The following is a 16,802-nucleotide window of genomic DNA, read 5'->3' on the forward strand; positions in this document are numbered from 1 at the left end:
TTTGTTAAATAAAGTATAAGGACCTTTATATGCTTAAAATCCTTTAAAATTACACCAAAGACATTATGCTTTATTATAGTATTGTAATTGTAGAAATATGTATCCTTTTTTGCCTAAAAGTCTTGCAAAAATGTAGTAATATTTGAAAAGGAAGTATTTTTTTAAATCATTTGTGTAGTGTCAACAGCACTGGACAAGGTAGTTTGTGGCAGGGAGCAATGCAATGGTACAAAGAGCTTGACAGTCTTTAAATTTTAATACAAGGAAGCAGAATTTCATGTGGGTAAGCAGCCAAGTCACATGAAAGTTTGTAAATGAGTTCAGAAACAAACTTTCAAGCAAAGGTTTTCATCAGGGAAGCTGGCAAAAAATCACTATACCTCATGGAAAAATGGCCCATGAAGTCTTGTGTGTCAGTTTTCAACAAATTCATAATTTAATGAGCTTCTGTGCATGATTTTGCATCGTAGCAGTTCATTAATTTTCAATTTAAATACAATTTTCCACATAGATGACATGCAAAAATTTACTGCTGCAAATCTGAAAATCTACAAAAACTTTCACAGATGGTGCTTTTTTTGCACTGGAATCCCAAAATTCCGGATTTTCTCATGTTTGCACAGAAAGCCCTATTTTCAGATGTTTCCATAGTTTAATACATTGGTTCCAAAGATTATTAAATGACAAGGTCTCATTGGATGAAGATTAAAGGAACCTGGAGTAAGGTCTCTATATTTGTATTTCTGTTTTTACCACTTCATCACATTGAGTTAACTACTCTTAATCCTGAAGAGATATACTGAGATGGATAAATAGTTGCTTATATATACTATGCATGTTTGTCTTATTCTTGCAGGAAGTATAATGGGCACATTGAAAATAAACCCTTAACCATTCCTAAGGATATTGATCTTCACCTGGAAGCAAAATCAGTTACGGAAATGGATACCTTAGGTAAGAAATATGAAGCAAATTAAACAGAACAATTCTTACCCTAAAGGAACATTTATATTCTGGAATACTTCTATAACTGTGATTTTTTTTTGTTTCATATTTTGATGATTATTTGTGTACTCTTCTGTGGGTGTTGATCTGTAGGACAACTATGTTTGTTTGAATCTATAATGAAGAACAAAATCCCTTCTGATATCTACCCTGTCCTTCCTGTGAATAGTTTATTCTGGGCTACAACCTTAAAAAGGAAGGTAGAAAGGGAAGAGAAGTGGTGCTATAAATATAATATCAAAATAATAGCACTGCAGGGCTTATGAGGTAAAGAGGTACTGTGCAATATCCATCTATACTGGTGATATACAGATTTCCTTCCAAGGCAGAAGAAATGGACAGAGATTTTATGGAGGAGATTCACAAAGTTGCTGTGAAAGGGAAGGTGCTATTGCTGTGTGACTTACAACTGCTGGATGTTGATTGAGGCATCCTGGCTGAGGTTTCTAGAAGCAGGGAGATTTTCTATTCGCTGCAAGAGAACTGTTCTGTAGACTGGTAGCAGAACCCACATTAGGAGAGGGTTGCGGTAAATGGAGTTTACTCATTAGAGAGGAGTCGTGTTAGTGGTGTGTTGCAGGGATCAGTCCTTGGACTGCATGTTGTAGATTTGTACGCGCAATCCGGCGCGCACAAATCTACGCCCATGCGTAGCTACTAAAATCTGGCCCAGTATCTTTAACTGCATCAATATTTTACAGAAAAGAGTAGCGATTTTGTGGAAAAGTTGAGTGATCCTCATTCCACAAATTTAGAAACCTAGAAACACAATGGCAGAAAAAAATTATACAACCCATCTTGTGCACCTTGCGCGCGCCGAGCCCTAGGGGAGCCCCGATGGCTTTCCCTGTTCCCTCCGAGGCCGCTCCGAAATCGGAGCGGCCTCGGAGGGAACTTTCCTTCCTTCCTCCCCCAGCCCTATCTAAACCCCCCCCCAAAACCTTTGTTTACTAAGTTGCGCTTGCCTCTGGGCAGGCGTAGGTTGCGTGCGCTGGCGGAGTGGCAAATGGCCGCTGTGCCTGGAGGCTCTGGCCACGCCCACAGACTGCCTTGCCCACGCCCCGGGACATACACGCCCCGCCAAGCCTTTTGAAAATGTGCCCGGCGCACGTAAATCCGCCTGGATTTACACACCTAGGCTTTGAAAATCTGTCCCACTATCTTTAGTTTTTCAGTGTTACGTTGCAACAGACCTTCCTACCTAAATGCAAAATTATCCTAATATGTACCTCAACCGGAACTGCGTTCCAGCCTAGAATCTCTGCTGTACTTACTACAACTAAAATAATGAGGAAGGTTAAGCTTAGAGATGTTTTTTTTATTTATTGCCCCTTCTCTCTGGAATAGGCATCTGTCTTAGGTTAGGGCAGTGCCCCAAACTACTTGGCCTTTAATAAAACGATCAAGTCTTGGCTCTTTCCAGGTCTTAAATGATGTTTTTCAGATCTTAGGAGTTTTTTCTCCATAATTCTTTGTGGACTACTGGCAAGATGTGGTTCTTGATGAGTAAAGTCTCTTGGATAATAAGCAGTGTAGTTTTGTTTTATTCATTCTGTTTGTTTTTACTGGTTTTGATTTTAATTAAAGATCATCAGTTTTAATTTTCTTCATGTTTGTAGCTTTATGTTCTGTACATTTTTAATAGTCCTTGTGGCCTAAGAAAGTTGTTAAGAAATATTTGTAATCATAAATAAATGAATAATGGCAGCCCTGCTTTTAGACAAACCACAACTCTGCCCAAATGAACAGGGAAATAAGAAAATATTCCTTTGTCTCCCTCTTCCTTTGTTACTTATACCCCTGAGAAAAAGAGATGATGAAAGAAAAATAATAAATCCACAAATAAAATAGTTTAAGGATGTTGATTTGATGCTCAAAAATTCATGAGGCCAGGTTATGTCATAAGTAAGTAAGAAGATGAGTCCCCCAGTTCACACCCTTTCAAAGAAGAGCATCTTTTGAATTTTGCTGCTAGAATAAGGTACTACTGTTTTAACTTGTGTTCACTTTTAACTTTTTATTTGTAAAGGACAGTATGTAAGTGTAACATAACTCTTGAAATCGACACTTCAGAGTGCTATGGAATATTTTTTTTTCTTTTCAGAAAGACAATTATTGTTAGTACTTTGCAGACATGAGTGTTTAAAATGGTTTTATGAATAATGTGGGGAACTTCATAGACAAGAGCATTGTACGCAGCATAAATCATCATTTCCTTAAAGCAGATATTTAAAAAAAAAAAATCACAGCAGGTAATAATATAATGATAAAATGAAAGTGTTCTAATCATAATGTGCATTAAATTTGATTCAAATGGAAATGTAACTAATTCTTTAAAGTCACCAGCTAGTGATTCACATAACTAGTGAAATGCAGCAGTTTTTGATTTTGATAAAATGTTTTGTGAAAGATTCTGTGTGGGATGGAGTAACATAAAGGGGAGAATACAAAGAGGAAAAACACAAAAAGAAAAGTAAAAGCTTGAAGGACAAGGATGTACTTTAGGGCTCTGTGTAGTGCTGTCATGCAGTTTTGTGCATAGAAGCTTCCACCAGGCTTGTAGAAATCCAGTTCTTGTGAACGACTGTTCTTAATTTTCCCAAGGTCTTCCATGCAGAGTCAAGTCGCAATCATATCTTTCCTCCGCCTTTTCCCATCTTGTTCCAATAGCACACTGATCAAGATTCACTTTGTGTACAAATTTGTCCTACACATCTATTCAGGGTGATATGCATTTTCAAAATTAATCCAGATTTATTTTTTTAAAACTGGATTAACAATGGTTAGACTTGTTTAAGACAGGCTGTGCCAGAGGGTCATTAGTGAGCCTTGAGAAAGATGGCTGTGTAATATCTTTGCTGTCCTCCCTTTATTCCCAAAGAAAGATTTAACTCAGAACGAGGCAATATACAAGCTGATGCAACACTGGCATGTTAAAACGGGCGCTCATGATTGAGCACTCACTCTCCTAATGTGCACAGATCCACGCGTCCGTTTTTGATAGTGGGTAATAGCTAATAGCCTCATCAACATGAAGTTACATGTGTTAAGCGCTATTAGCTACGCTCTGGTTAGGATGCGCATGTGGACGCTCTAATCCCCTTATTGCATAAGGGGTTTTGGACACGTGTCGGAACGCATGTAAAGCCATGCGCTCATCTGAGCACACTATATCACATTGGCCTGATAGTGCGCTTAGCCACGCGCATCCAAAACCCCTTATGCAATAAGGGGATTAGTGCGTCCAAACCAGAGCGTAGGAGGCTCTTAGCTATTACACACCTATGAAAAAAAAAAGAAATGTGCACATGACGTGCACATTTTTACTATCAAAAATTCTTGAAGAGCCCCTAAAGTTAACAGAAAAGCAGAAAATACAGAAAATACAGTTCCTCCAATTTAATATTGTGGCAATATTAAGTCTAAGGAACCGAAGAAAGGAGTAAGGAGTCTGTTTTCCTAACTGGTACCGACAGCCACCTCTCCTGGGCACCCAGAAAGTGCTAGGGATACACAATTTCCCCTAGCGCCTCCTTTTTACCGTGGCAGTTCATTTAAATATTAAATCAGGCGCCCGGGAGAGGTGCATGTTTTATGTGTACACTGGAAGTGGAACACTCCTAAAGTTTGCTTTTCTGTTTGTATTTTGATTTTCTGTGACTTTTAAGTATTGCTGTGAGAAGGCGGTGGGGAGAGGGAGGGAGCCAGTAGAAGCATTGTCCCTTGGGCACCAGAGATCCGTGGTCTACCACTGATACAGAGACCGGAGAAATGGCTGGCAAAGGGGTAAAAGCGTATTATTCTGTAAGCACTGCAAAAAAGGAAATATACTAACAGGCCAATGCGATATCGGTGTGCAGAAAATGGGTGTTAGGAGAGCGGACGCAAAATCATGAGCGGAGGAGAGCGGACGCAAAATCATGAGCGCCCGTTTTACCTGTACTGATATTGCATCGGCCTGAATGAGCAGATTCAAACAAAAAGGACACATCCCGTGGATTTAAGAATGGAGAGAAACTACATTTTCTAAAAAAGTTAAGGCCTTTTTTTTTTTTCTCTAAGCAATCTTTAGTAAGAGATTTTGCATTGACTTTTTTTTCTGACATCAGCTGTATGAGGCATGCTATATTTAAGGACAATATTGGTCAAATGCTTATAAATGGGGAGCTGTTGGTATATTTCAGCTGATATAGTCTGTTCTGTTTTAAGTTTTAGTTTTTAAAATATTTTTTTGTATTTTAAATTGTGCATGTTTTATGTGTAACACTGCTTTGGACAGTTTTCATTTGTAAACTGGGAATGAGGTTAACAAAAATTATAAATAAATAAAAGCTTTGAACAACTATATAAACACTTGCCCAATCCAACTTGATAAGAATAGGTGCTCTTCGAGCTGGATTGGTTTTGCAGCAGGCCAAGTTGAAGACATGCGGTGAGGAGGGAGGCAGGCCAGTCAGTGGCTCTGATACTGTAGGCACTGGAAATTGGTGCAATGAGATCTGATTATTGCATTTAAGCTAATCCTGGGAAATCAGACTCCTACCCTCCTGTTCCCTGTAGGCTGCCTGAAAGGGGGGGAGGGGGCACACACAACATGAGGGGAACGACTGGAGTAGGGAGCAGATTAGTTCTTTCTTTCTTTGCTCTGCTCTGTCCAATCCAAACTCATCTTCTCATCTCCTGTTCCCTACAGAAGAGGAAGGGAGATAGCAACATGAAGAGAGGTGCTGGATTAGGTTGTGGAGTGGTTCTTGTTTGTTCAGGGATAATCTGACCTCAGCCCAACCACCTCCCCTACTGTTGTCTACATGCCACCTGGGAGGGGAGGGACTATAGAAGAAAGCAAAGGGCTGTTCTCTATTGGATGGCATTCCTAACACTAGCTCTGTGTGCCCGTGCCTAGATAGGGGAAGAATGCTAGATCTGGGGGTGGGGAAAGTGCTGGGGGTCATCCATGGAGGGGTGAAAATAGAGAGCGAATGTGTTTGTGTGTGTTAGTTACAGATTAGGGAGTCTGCTTGTGCATGTACATGTGAGAGAGGAAAGCTTCTCTATTGAATCCCCCTCTGCCACCGAGACCTCTGTCCCCCACCTTCCCTGATTCTTTCATGCTGCAGCTCACTACATGAGCCTTTCAGCTGTACTGTATTCTGTGCCCTCCCTCATCCCCGCCCCAAATAGCTTGCCAAAAACAGGACCTTGTTCTCCTGAATGGATCTCAGTCAATGTGGTCCTTGCTGCTGCCACCCAGTAGGCATTTTATGTGCTTGCATGGTCCCCATACATCAACACAAATTCCTCTACATGAGAGAGTGGGCAGTTTGATGTAATGAAGCCACAATGACATGTGAAGGCCCAGGAAAGAAAATAGAAAATTTCAGATTTATTTATTTTTGCCCCCCAAAGGCTGGAAGTGGAACACTCCTAAAGTTTGCTTTTCTGTTTGTTTGTTTGTTTGTTTGTTTATTTATTTATTTATTTATTTATTTAGTGATTTTTATATACCGCGGCACGTATAGATATATATCACCTCGGTTTACAGTAAACAATAAATTAGCAAAAGGCTTTACATAAAACAGGATTTACCGAGTATTAACAAATAAAGCAACAGGCTTTACATATATAACTGTTTTCAGGAGAACATGATATAACACCTTAAGTATAAAGAACGCATGAATATTCAAATTTAATAACTATGCAGGGGAGCAAATAAGTAGTTAACCTGTTAAAGGCCTATTCCAATGTCAAGTTACTGTCAATCCATAAATGTCGTATACCGGGGAACAGGCATAAAGGGAGCTCAGATATATTCGCAGATTAAAACAAACATAGGGGAGTGGATAAGAACAGGGAGTTAGTGTAAAGTGAATAAGTCATCATTTCAGATTAATCGAGGATTATTGTGTGAAAGCTTGTTCAAACAACCAGGTTTTGAGGTTTTGTTTGAACGTTTTATGGCAGGATTCGAGACGCAAGTCCAAGGGCATTTTGTTCCAGGTGTTAATTCCAGCTATGGAGAATGTACAGTCTCTTGTGGATACGTGCTTGATGTGTTTAAGGAGAGGAGAGGCCAGTTTAGCTTGGTGGATATTTCTTATTGGTCGATTAGATGTACGGAATACAAACTGATCGGAGAACCATTGCATCTCTTGGTTGTGTATTGATTTATGGATGAGAGAGAGAACTTTAAATGTAATCCTGTAAGCAACAGGAAGCCAGTGCAGGAACATGAGAGCCGGAGTGATGTGTTCGTGTCGGCGAGTATTGGTGAGTAAGCGAGCAGCAGAGTTTTGTAGCATCTGTAAAGGTTGAATTGTGTTTTTCGGGAGACCTAATAGTAAGGCGTTACAGTAGTCTAGTTTTGGTAGTATTGTGGCTTGTAACACCGTCCGGAAGTCCTGTGAATGTAATAGTGGTTTAATTCTTTTGTATTGTGATTTTCTGTGACTTTTAAGTATTGCTGTGAGAAGGCGGTGGGGAGAGGGAGGGAGCCAGTAGAAGCATTGTCCCTTGGGCACCAGAGATCCGTGGTCTACCACTGATACAGAGACCGGAGAAATGGCTGGCAAAGGGGTAAAAGCGCATTATTCTGTAAGCACTGCAAAAAAGGAAATATACTAACAGGCCAATGCGATATCGGTGTGCAGAAAATGGGAGCTCATGATTGAGCACCTGCTCTCCTCCTAACACGTGCCGATCGACCTCTCTGGGAAGCCCAATGCACGGTAAAAAGGAGACGCTAGGGGAAATTGTGCGCCCCTAGCGCCTTCTTGGCAGCGGGCGCTCAGGAGAGGTGGCTGTCAGTGGGCTAGGAAAACGGACGCTCAATTTTACGAGCATCCATTTTCCTAACCTGTGCACAGCCACAGGTTACGAAAATGGGTGCTTGTTAATTGAGTGTCCCTTTTCCTAACCTGACTGTCGGCACACTTTTTTTTTCTTTTTAAAAAAAATTTTTTTGGACTGTTCTACTTTTTCAATTCCTCTGACTTAATATCACAGTGGTATTAAGTCAGAGGAAGTAAACAAAAATAGTATTTTCTGCTTTTCTGTACACTTTTTGGGCTCCTCAAAAATGAGAGTAAAAATGTGCGTCAGCTGCACATTTATTTTTGCATTGGGGGGAATAGCTAATAGCCTTATCAACATGAATTTACATGTGAAGAGCGCTATTAGCTATGCACTCTATTGGATGTGCATTTTGGATGTGCTAACCCCCATTTTGCATCGAGAGTTATGGACGCGCATCCAAGCGGTGTTGAGCCATACATAGTGGCCAGCGCACGGTATTGCATTGGCCTGAAAATGTTTTAAAATAGAAGTCCTATGGAACATTCATACCTTCAGAGGAAAACTATATGCTAGAAAGTAGTTTCTGGGTCCTGAAGATTACATTCAAGAGGAGCTTAAAATACCAAGACATATAGGGGTAATTTTCAAAAGGATTTAAGCAGATAACTGTTTTGCAAAATCTGGCTAAAGTCTGCTACTAAAACTTCCTGCAGACTTTGACCTAGCTGTTTGAAAATTACCCTCATAGTGTTGAGTATGTTCATCTCTGTTCATGGAAAGTAAAGCAAGTTACTCTTTTGTTAGTCCTGTGGCAATTCTGCACTACTGCGGAATGCAGAATTCCCACAAAATTCCCCTCTTGCGCAGCTGCGCAGAATTTGACAGGCCCAGGTATGCCACGAGCAGGACGGCCTCCACTTGTGGCAAAGATGGAACAGGCCCCAGCATGCTGTGAGCAGAGGCCGTTCTGCTTATGACGAAGGAGGAGAAAGCACCAGCATGCCAGAAATGGAGGCTGTCCTACTTGTAGCAAAGATGAAGCAGGCCCCAGTGAGAGAGAGAGAGTGTGTGTGTGTGTGTAAGACTGTGAGCCTGGGCGGTGAAAGAAAGTATATGTGAAGGTACGTGGGTGCCAGAGAGAGGGAGCCTATGTAAGGAGATTGTGAAGGAGTGCGTATATGGGTGAGAGATTGGGAGCCTAGTGGGTGTGAAAAAGGAATTGTGTGTTTGTGAGAGAGGGGAGCCTGTGTGAGGGTGTGTGTATGTGTAAGAAAGAGAGCCTTTGTGAAGGGTGGGTGTGTGAGAGAGAGGGAGCCTATATGTAGGGGGAGGGTGAGCAAGAGAGCAAGCCAGTGTGCAGGAGTGTTTGAGAGAGAGCATAGCTAGCCTGTGTGAGAGAGAGAGGGAGCATGTTTGATGGGTGTGTATGTGCAACAGAGGGGGAGTCATTATGAAGGTGTGTATGTATGCATGAGAGAGTGGAGTCTGTATGAGGGGATGTGTGTGCAAGAGAGAGGGAGCCTGTATGACGGGGTGTGTATGTACACTAGAGAGAGGGATTTTGTGTGTGTGTGTGTGTGAGAGAGAGAGGGACGGAGGGAGCCTGTGTGAGGGGCAGTATTGAGAGATTGAGAGGGGGTAAACTGTGGGAGTGGAGATAGAGTAGAATGGATTGAGCCTAGAGGGGGAGGGGAATTGAGGCCTAAGAGAGAAAACTGAAAGGAGACTGGAAAGGGGAGTAATGATAGAGGGTGTAAGAGACACTTACAGTGAACTTCTAGGGAATTTCTGCTCAAAATATTTAAAACTCTGCATTTTAAGTAATAACTTTTTTCTGTATTACATTTTAAATGAATTACTTAAAGAATGTCATGCTGCTTATGTTATTTTGACCAATATAAAGTATGCTGAGTGTTAAGTTTTTGTGTGCAGAATTTAAAATTTTTTTTTGCACAGAATTCCCCCTGGAGTATTTTGTCCTTGCTATGTCCAACAGAGGTTCTAGAGATCAGACTACAGAAAAAAGGTAATATGGCTGAAACTCTGAGTAGCACTCCTATGGGGGTTAGTAAAGGAGATGACACTAGTAACTTAAGTCCAGATGTGACTGTACTAGTTCGAGATCTAGATGTTGCAAACTGATCTGTCTAAAGTAGTAATTAAGTTTAAATCTGTATTTAAAATATTGGATGAACTGGTAACCCAGAGCAAAATGCACAATGGTGAGCATGTTGAATCTTGAGTTCTGGGGATACCTGAACCAGCAGAGGGTACAGAGGATGCGTTTTGGATAATTCAGGATCTTTTCCATTTTTATGCCCCTTAATATACAGGGGATTTTGAACTGGAAAGAGCCCACAGAAGTCAGGAAAACATGCAGAACAGGCGTAATTACCCTAGGACAGCTATTGCTTGATTTCCTTATTTTGAAGATAAGTAAGCTGTAATGAGAATTGTTAAAGGGAAGGACACTACGTGCTTCCAGGGACATGTTAGATTTTTTTCTGAGATTTCTCAGCACACCCTTCAGAAGAGGAAAGATTCCTATCCTCTTACACAGCTCTTATGAGAGAAAGATGCTCGCTATTGATGGGGGTTCCCTTTTGCTGTCTCTTTTTTTTTTTTTTTTTTTTCTAATGAAGACATCAATTACCATTTTTACAGGGGTGGAGAAGTGTTTGGATCTGGTTGAGAAATGTTAGTGGTTCTAATTTTAACCATTAACAAAGTTCTCTGCTTAGATTATCCACCCCTAAGCATCAGAAAGTTTCTAGTGGCAGACAGCTTTTCTTTCTTAGAGGCAACACATCTGCATATGGAGCGCACAGACCAGGGTTGAAATATTTAAAGAGATGGAACTTGGAATTTAAAACTCTTAAAGGATCAACTCAGAAACTAGATTACTTTGTTTTCAGAGTAACGGATGATTGAACTGAGACATTTCGGTTACAGGATGAGAAATTTATTTTAATTGCATGACTTAAGCTCCAGCTGAGATTTTATTTTTTTTGACCTGTGAAATCCAGTTGATTTCATGCCGCTTCAGGCACTTGCAGACTGGTGGTATGTTTTTTTAATGTGCATTTTTTTCTCTTTCTAACTCGTATGGACCTAATATTTGTTTTACTAGGGTATGTGGGTCTTTATACTCATATGCAATATACGGTAGGTTATGTGATATGCAGTTCATTACTGTTCTCTCTTTCTGTTTTCTCTTTTTTTCTCTTGTGGCATTGAAGGAAGTGCAAATATTAATCTTATTATTTTGAAAATTGGCTGCAAATAGGGGGAGGGGATGTTATCAATCAATGTTCTCCCAGGGTGCCCTTGTTTAGGTATCAAACTTTGACCATTTTTTCCTCTGCCTTATTTTGCTTATTAGCTTTGGAAGAAAGTAGGTTTTGGGTGTATGGCAGGTAAGTAGATGGATTAAGTATTGATGAAGAGGAATGAGGGTAGGGGTTCAAAAAAACAGCAAATAAATGAATACTATTAGTAATATCAAAGAATCCTTCTGACAGAAAAGTGAGGACATGCTTGTTCATATAATATGAATCTGAGAGCTCAGTGCGATGCACTTGAGTCCATTTTTACTTTAGATGTGACATAACTGGCCTTGGTCAGGTTATGTGAATTAAGCCTGGGTATCTGGGATCATAGTTAATGTAAACATTTCAACCTGTAGATTTAAAACAAATAGGAGGGTATTTTTTTACACAATGTACAGTCGAGGTATGGAATCTGCCAGAGGATGTGGTCAAGGCAACTAACATACGGGCTGATACAGAAAAACCCGTGGGAGAGCGGGCGAGTGCTCTCCTGGCGCGTGCCCAGGCCACTCTCCTGGGTGCGCGATTCAGAAAAGCAAAAAATGCAAATGAGGGCCCGCGGTAAAAGGAGTCGTTAGGGACACTAGTGCATCGCTAGCACCTCCTTTTTGACAGAAGTGACGGCTAACAGCGGGTTTGACAGCCGACGCTCAATTTTACCGGCTTCGGTTCTCGAACCCGCTGACAGCCACGGGTTCGGAAAACAGACGCCGGTATAATTGAGCATCCGTCTTCCAACCCGCAGGCCGTGGGCAGATTTTTAATTTTTTTTTTATTTTTGGGGCCTCCGACTTAATATCACTATGATATTAAACTGGAGGGTGTACAGAAAAGCAGAAAAAACTGCTTTTCTGTACACTTCCCTGGTGCTGGTCGAAATTAATGCCTGCCTTTGGCAGGAGTTAATTTCTGAGAGTAAAATGTGCGGCTTGGCTTTCTGAATCGCGCGGGAATAACTAATAGGCCCATCAACGTGCATTTGCATGTTGTGGGTGCTATTAGTTTCAGGGGGTTGGCCACACGTTTTCCACGCGCTATTACCCCTTACTTTATAAGGGGTAGAAATAGCGCGTGGATGGAGATTTAGACACGGAGCCGGACTAGTGTGTGAACGCTGGTAATAATTCAGTGCCTCGCGTGGAGCAAAGCAGCAAGGCGCTCACCTTTCGGGCCCAGGCAACCTCTGTGGGAATGGTGGCATCAGCATTGGGGTGGCGTCATCAGTGTGACGACACTGCTGGCTGGCACGGGCATGCACAGGAGCTTGGGGGGGGGGGGGGGGGGAGGGGGGCGCAGAGTCAGCCGAGAGAGGGCGTAGCCAGGGAGAGTATCAGGCTGCATGGGAGGGGGGCAGGACAGTCAGCAGTCAGTGAGCTGACTGATTGAACATATTCAAAGCTAGGAGGTTGGGCCACGGGGTGGCTAATACGGGGCACATCCTATGTGCTGTCCTTTTTGCTCCTGCTTCCTGCGCTACTGCCTTCTGCGCATCACATTTGCTCAGTAACCCCTCCCCCACTGGCTGTTAATTTGGATATAATTTGGCCAATTGGAACAAATCAAATATATTAAATAACATTAATTGGAATGGCAAGGGAAGCAGCGCTTCTTAAAAAAACAAAAAAAACAAAAACCCCAAAAAACAAACAAACCCCAAAAACATGACTTATTTGAACCATAAGCAGTACACAAGTAGCCATGCCTCGTATCCGCAAGGCAAGAGTCCCTGTACATTGCTCAGTCCCTTGGGGGTGGGGGGGAGATGACAAAGCAGATCCACCCTCTGAGGAATCAGTGAGTGCTCTCCTCCCCTCACCCCCCCCCCCCAAGGTAGAGCAGGTTAGGCGCAGGGGCTGCCGTAGAGGAGGTGAGATTGGGTGTGAGTTTTCTGCTGGGATTCAGTAGTAGAGAGGGTGAGCCCAGATGCGAGCAGCTCAGCAGGAGAAATGGGACTAGGGCTAGGTGGGGATTGTAACCCTGCGGGTGGCAATTGTGACCTCGGCCCCAACCACTGGCCTTCCTGCCAGCTGGATGGGTGCCTCCATCCGGGAAGTACGCTGTTGCTCAATCAGGTAGTTTCATCCCTTCAGGGAGTGGGTGGTACCCAGCTGGGAGAACCCAGCCTTGCTGCTACCCAGCGCCCCATATTTTTTTGCCATCCAGCCAAGCCTTTTCGAGGCTTGGCCAGCTTGGGCTTGTTCATGGTTCCCTTTCTTTTGCCCGGATCACCCTGGCTTCGGGGTCCTGTGGCCCAGATGAACTTTCCAGTGTCTGTGCCACAGTTCCCTGCGGTACCCAGTGCCCCCGTCCCACTACACAATGGGGGGCCCATCATGCCTGCTTTAAGTTCCCGCCAGTCCTCGCTGCTCCTGCTTCAAACGGGGATGCCATCCCAGATCCCTTGATGTCCCAACATCAAGTCCAGAAGACACCTGGATTTCATTTTCTTCGGATGCGGCGCTTGGTCCTTCCGTTGATCCTTCATCAGCATTGCCTGCCTCAGAGGGTGAGTCCCATATTAATATAACTGTGGCTGGGGGTGTGGAGGCTCAGGTTTTTCCTGCTGTGGTAGAGGGTGTCAATACTACTTCCGCTTCCATTGAGAGTGTCAAGGGTGCAAGTCGTAAGCACAAATAGAAAGGCATGAGGCATTCCTGCTGCTCCGATTCATCGGGCAGTCTGAGTTCCTCCTTGGGATCCCCCCCCTCAGGTTCCTAGGGTGGTTCTGTGGCAGAGGGCATGCAGGGCACCACCACCACTGGCGCTGGCTTGCCTGAGCTAACACTACGAAGCAGTTGTGGCAGGGTGTCCTGTGTTCCCTCTTGCACCCCATCAGATGTTGCCAGTACGTGGACATATTTAGCTTATTGGAAGGGCACAGAAGGGTGGAGAACTCGTGAAAAGGGTGTAGGAGGCAGGAACTATCTGTTGGTCAAGGGTGGGTAGCGGTGAAATTCAACAACTGGGTGCGTTCCTTTGCTTGTCTGGCATTGAAAGTGGGCAAAGCCAATCTTTTGCAGTATCTGGCAATGTGGTCCTACTTGGACACAATTATCAGTGCACATTCTCCCTACAGGAGATTTACCTGGCTGAATTACAATGATCGGTTCAGAAAATAAATGACCGACACTCCAAGCATGTCCTGGGGCACCCACGACTTTGAATTATGGCTCACCACATGACAGCTAGGAACTTGGATGTGTTGTCAGGCAACCACTCCTTTCGGACCTAAGGCAGCTCATGAGATCAAGGGTGCTCTGCGCTTTCTACTGCCGAAGCCTGCTGAATTTTTAATAAAGGGGGATGCTTGGTGCAGGATTGCAAGTACAAACATATTTGCACCACCTGTGCTGCTGGACACCCCACCTTCAAATGCTCAGAGAAGTTCCCTGCTCGGAGAGGTAAATCGTGTTTTTGGGAGAGCCCCAACCCCAGTTTAGAGGTTGGAGCTGGAGATGGGCTTGAGGCATTACCCAAATTTGCAGGTTGCCTCCACTCTCAGGGAGGGATTCAGGTACGATTTCAAGATCCTATGCAAGGGTCTTCTGATTGCTGCCTGTTGTAAAAATGTGCCTTCTGTTATCCAGTTTACCAGGTCATGAGGGAAAAGCTGGCCATTGAGCTTAGTTTGGGCAGGGTAGTGGGCCCCTTTCCCCAGCCCCCTTTTTGCCAATATGGTCTTATCGCCCCTAGAGGTCGTGCCTGAGAAAAGAGCAGGGTAAATTTAGTCTGATACATACCTTTCTTACCTGGCTGGTTGGGCGGTAAACTACTTTATCCCGCGAGATGTCTACAAAGTGCATTACGCTTTGTTCAACAGCATACTTGACCTCCTTAGGGACTGTGGTGAAGGGGTCCTCTTGGCCATGGCCAAGATCTAGTCTGCCTTTTTGGCTCCTTCCAATGCATCCAGTCAGCTTCTCATTGCTGGGCTTTTTCTTTGAGAGTGCATATTATTTTGAGTGCATGCCAGTAGGATGATCCATTTCATGCGCTTACTTTGAGGCCTTCAGCACCTTCCTATAATGGTAGTTGTCTTGATGCACGGGTCTTTCGAGTGTGGTACACTACATAGACAATTTTGTATTTGTTGGTCCTTGTGACTCTGTTTTGTGCTGGAATCTGTTCTGCAGATTCCTAAAAATGGTGCACGAGTTTAGTGTCCCTCTGGCGGCAGATAAACTGGAGCTGTCAACCAGGGTGCTTACCTTCTTTGGCATAAAGTTGCATGCCACCCAAATGGTGTCCAGGCTCCCACCCGATAAGGTATAGAAGCTGGGCAGCATTGAGCCGCAGCGCTTGCCTATCTTGCAAGGTGACCATGGCAATTGCCCAGTACCTCATCAGGAGCCTGGCATTTGCCTGCAAAGTGATTCCATTGGGGTGGACATTTTTGCACATACTAATCTTAGCATCCATGCAAGTTCATAAGATGAATCACCATCTGAGGATCATGCACGAATTGTGCGAAGATCTAGGGGTATGAGAGAGATTCCTGGCCAATTTCAACAGCACAGTGGTGTGGCTGCCTTCCCTGGTATCCAGTTCCGACTTGGAACTCTTCTCTGGTGCATCAGGGGGCATGGGTTTTGTCTGTATTGCCAAGGATCCTGGAGTGCAGAGACATGGCCGGACAGCTGAGTGATGTCTAGTATCACATCAAATATCACCTTCCTGAAACTGTTCCCAGTAGGCATGTGCTTGCCCCAAAGGTGCGGCAACCTTGCTAAATAGAGGGTGGTATTCTGGTGGGAAAACTGGACATTGAGTAGATCATCAACCGGCAGTCTGCCAAATACGCACCAGTTTCTGAATTGTTGAGGGTTATGGCCTTGAGGTGTTTGCAGCTAAACTTGGTGGCACAGGTGAGGGTCATCCATAGGCTGCACAACAAGATTGCTAATTGTCTTTCTTGTTGCAAGTGGGAAGATTTACGGAAACTGGCACCAGAAGCCAAGGAGTCGGGGACGCCAGTGCCGGCACACCTCTGGACCATTGGAGTGAAGATGCACTCGACCTTCTGCGCCAGTCGATCGCACCATCTACCTGACGAGACTACCTGAGGGGTTGCAATGAGATGATGCTACAGATCAGCCTCAGGGTCCCAACCTATTGACCAGGATAGTGCAGACATTGTGCGAGTTAGGCAGTGGGGCACATCCCGGGACACAGTGCAAGCTAATTTGGCTGGTTATGCCTTCTTTGCCAAAGATTAATGTGGGACCAGTCGGGGACTTCGTGGTTAAACGGGTCCTGGCGGAGTGGGCTAATTCGAAGCCCCATGTTCCCAGTGGGCACAGTCCAGTTCTACATGAACACCTCCTGACGTTGTGGTGTTTTTTGCCTTCAGTGGTGTCTGACCTCCTTGAGCTGGTGCTGTTCCGTGCCACCTTTTCTGTCGCATTCTTTGTCACTCTTAGAGTAAGCGAGTTGGTAACTGTGGTAAGCTGCAGGCATGACTGCTCTGGCCTCTGTACCAGTGATGTCTCTATTGTTGATGGTAAACTACTGCTGCGTATAAGGAGGTCAAAGACAGACTAGATGGGGTGGGGCTTGTCAATTGCCTGGCTTTGGTCCCAGGATTGCCCACATGCCCCTTGGTGAGCGACTCACACTGTGCTACACTCAGGCCTACAGGAGGAGTCCAGTTCTTAATGCATGCCAATTTCATCCCGC

At 43.9% G+C, this 16,802-nt stretch overlaps 1 protein-coding gene across 3 annotated transcripts in view; it reads left to right on the forward strand.

Annotated features, from left to right (window-relative positions):
• TMEM161B (transmembrane protein 161B) overlaps window positions 1-16,802 on the forward strand; it is a 248,632-nt gene that overhangs the window by 83,363 nt on the left and 148,467 nt on the right. For all 3 annotated transcript variants that reach the window (XM_029573644.1, XM_029573628.1, XM_029573636.1), the window contains exon 4: window positions 857-954. In XM_029573644.1, the coding sequence (XP_029429504.1) occupies window positions 857-954 (98 nt within the window). The remainder of the gene's footprint in view (window positions 1-856; window positions 955-16,802) is intronic.

Source organism: Rhinatrema bivittatum, chromosome 1 (genome assembly GCF_901001135.1).
Source record: "Rhinatrema bivittatum chromosome 1, aRhiBiv1.1, whole genome shotgun sequence".
Classification (NCBI taxonomy): Eukaryota; Metazoa; Chordata; class Amphibia; order Gymnophiona; family Rhinatrematidae; genus Rhinatrema; species Rhinatrema bivittatum.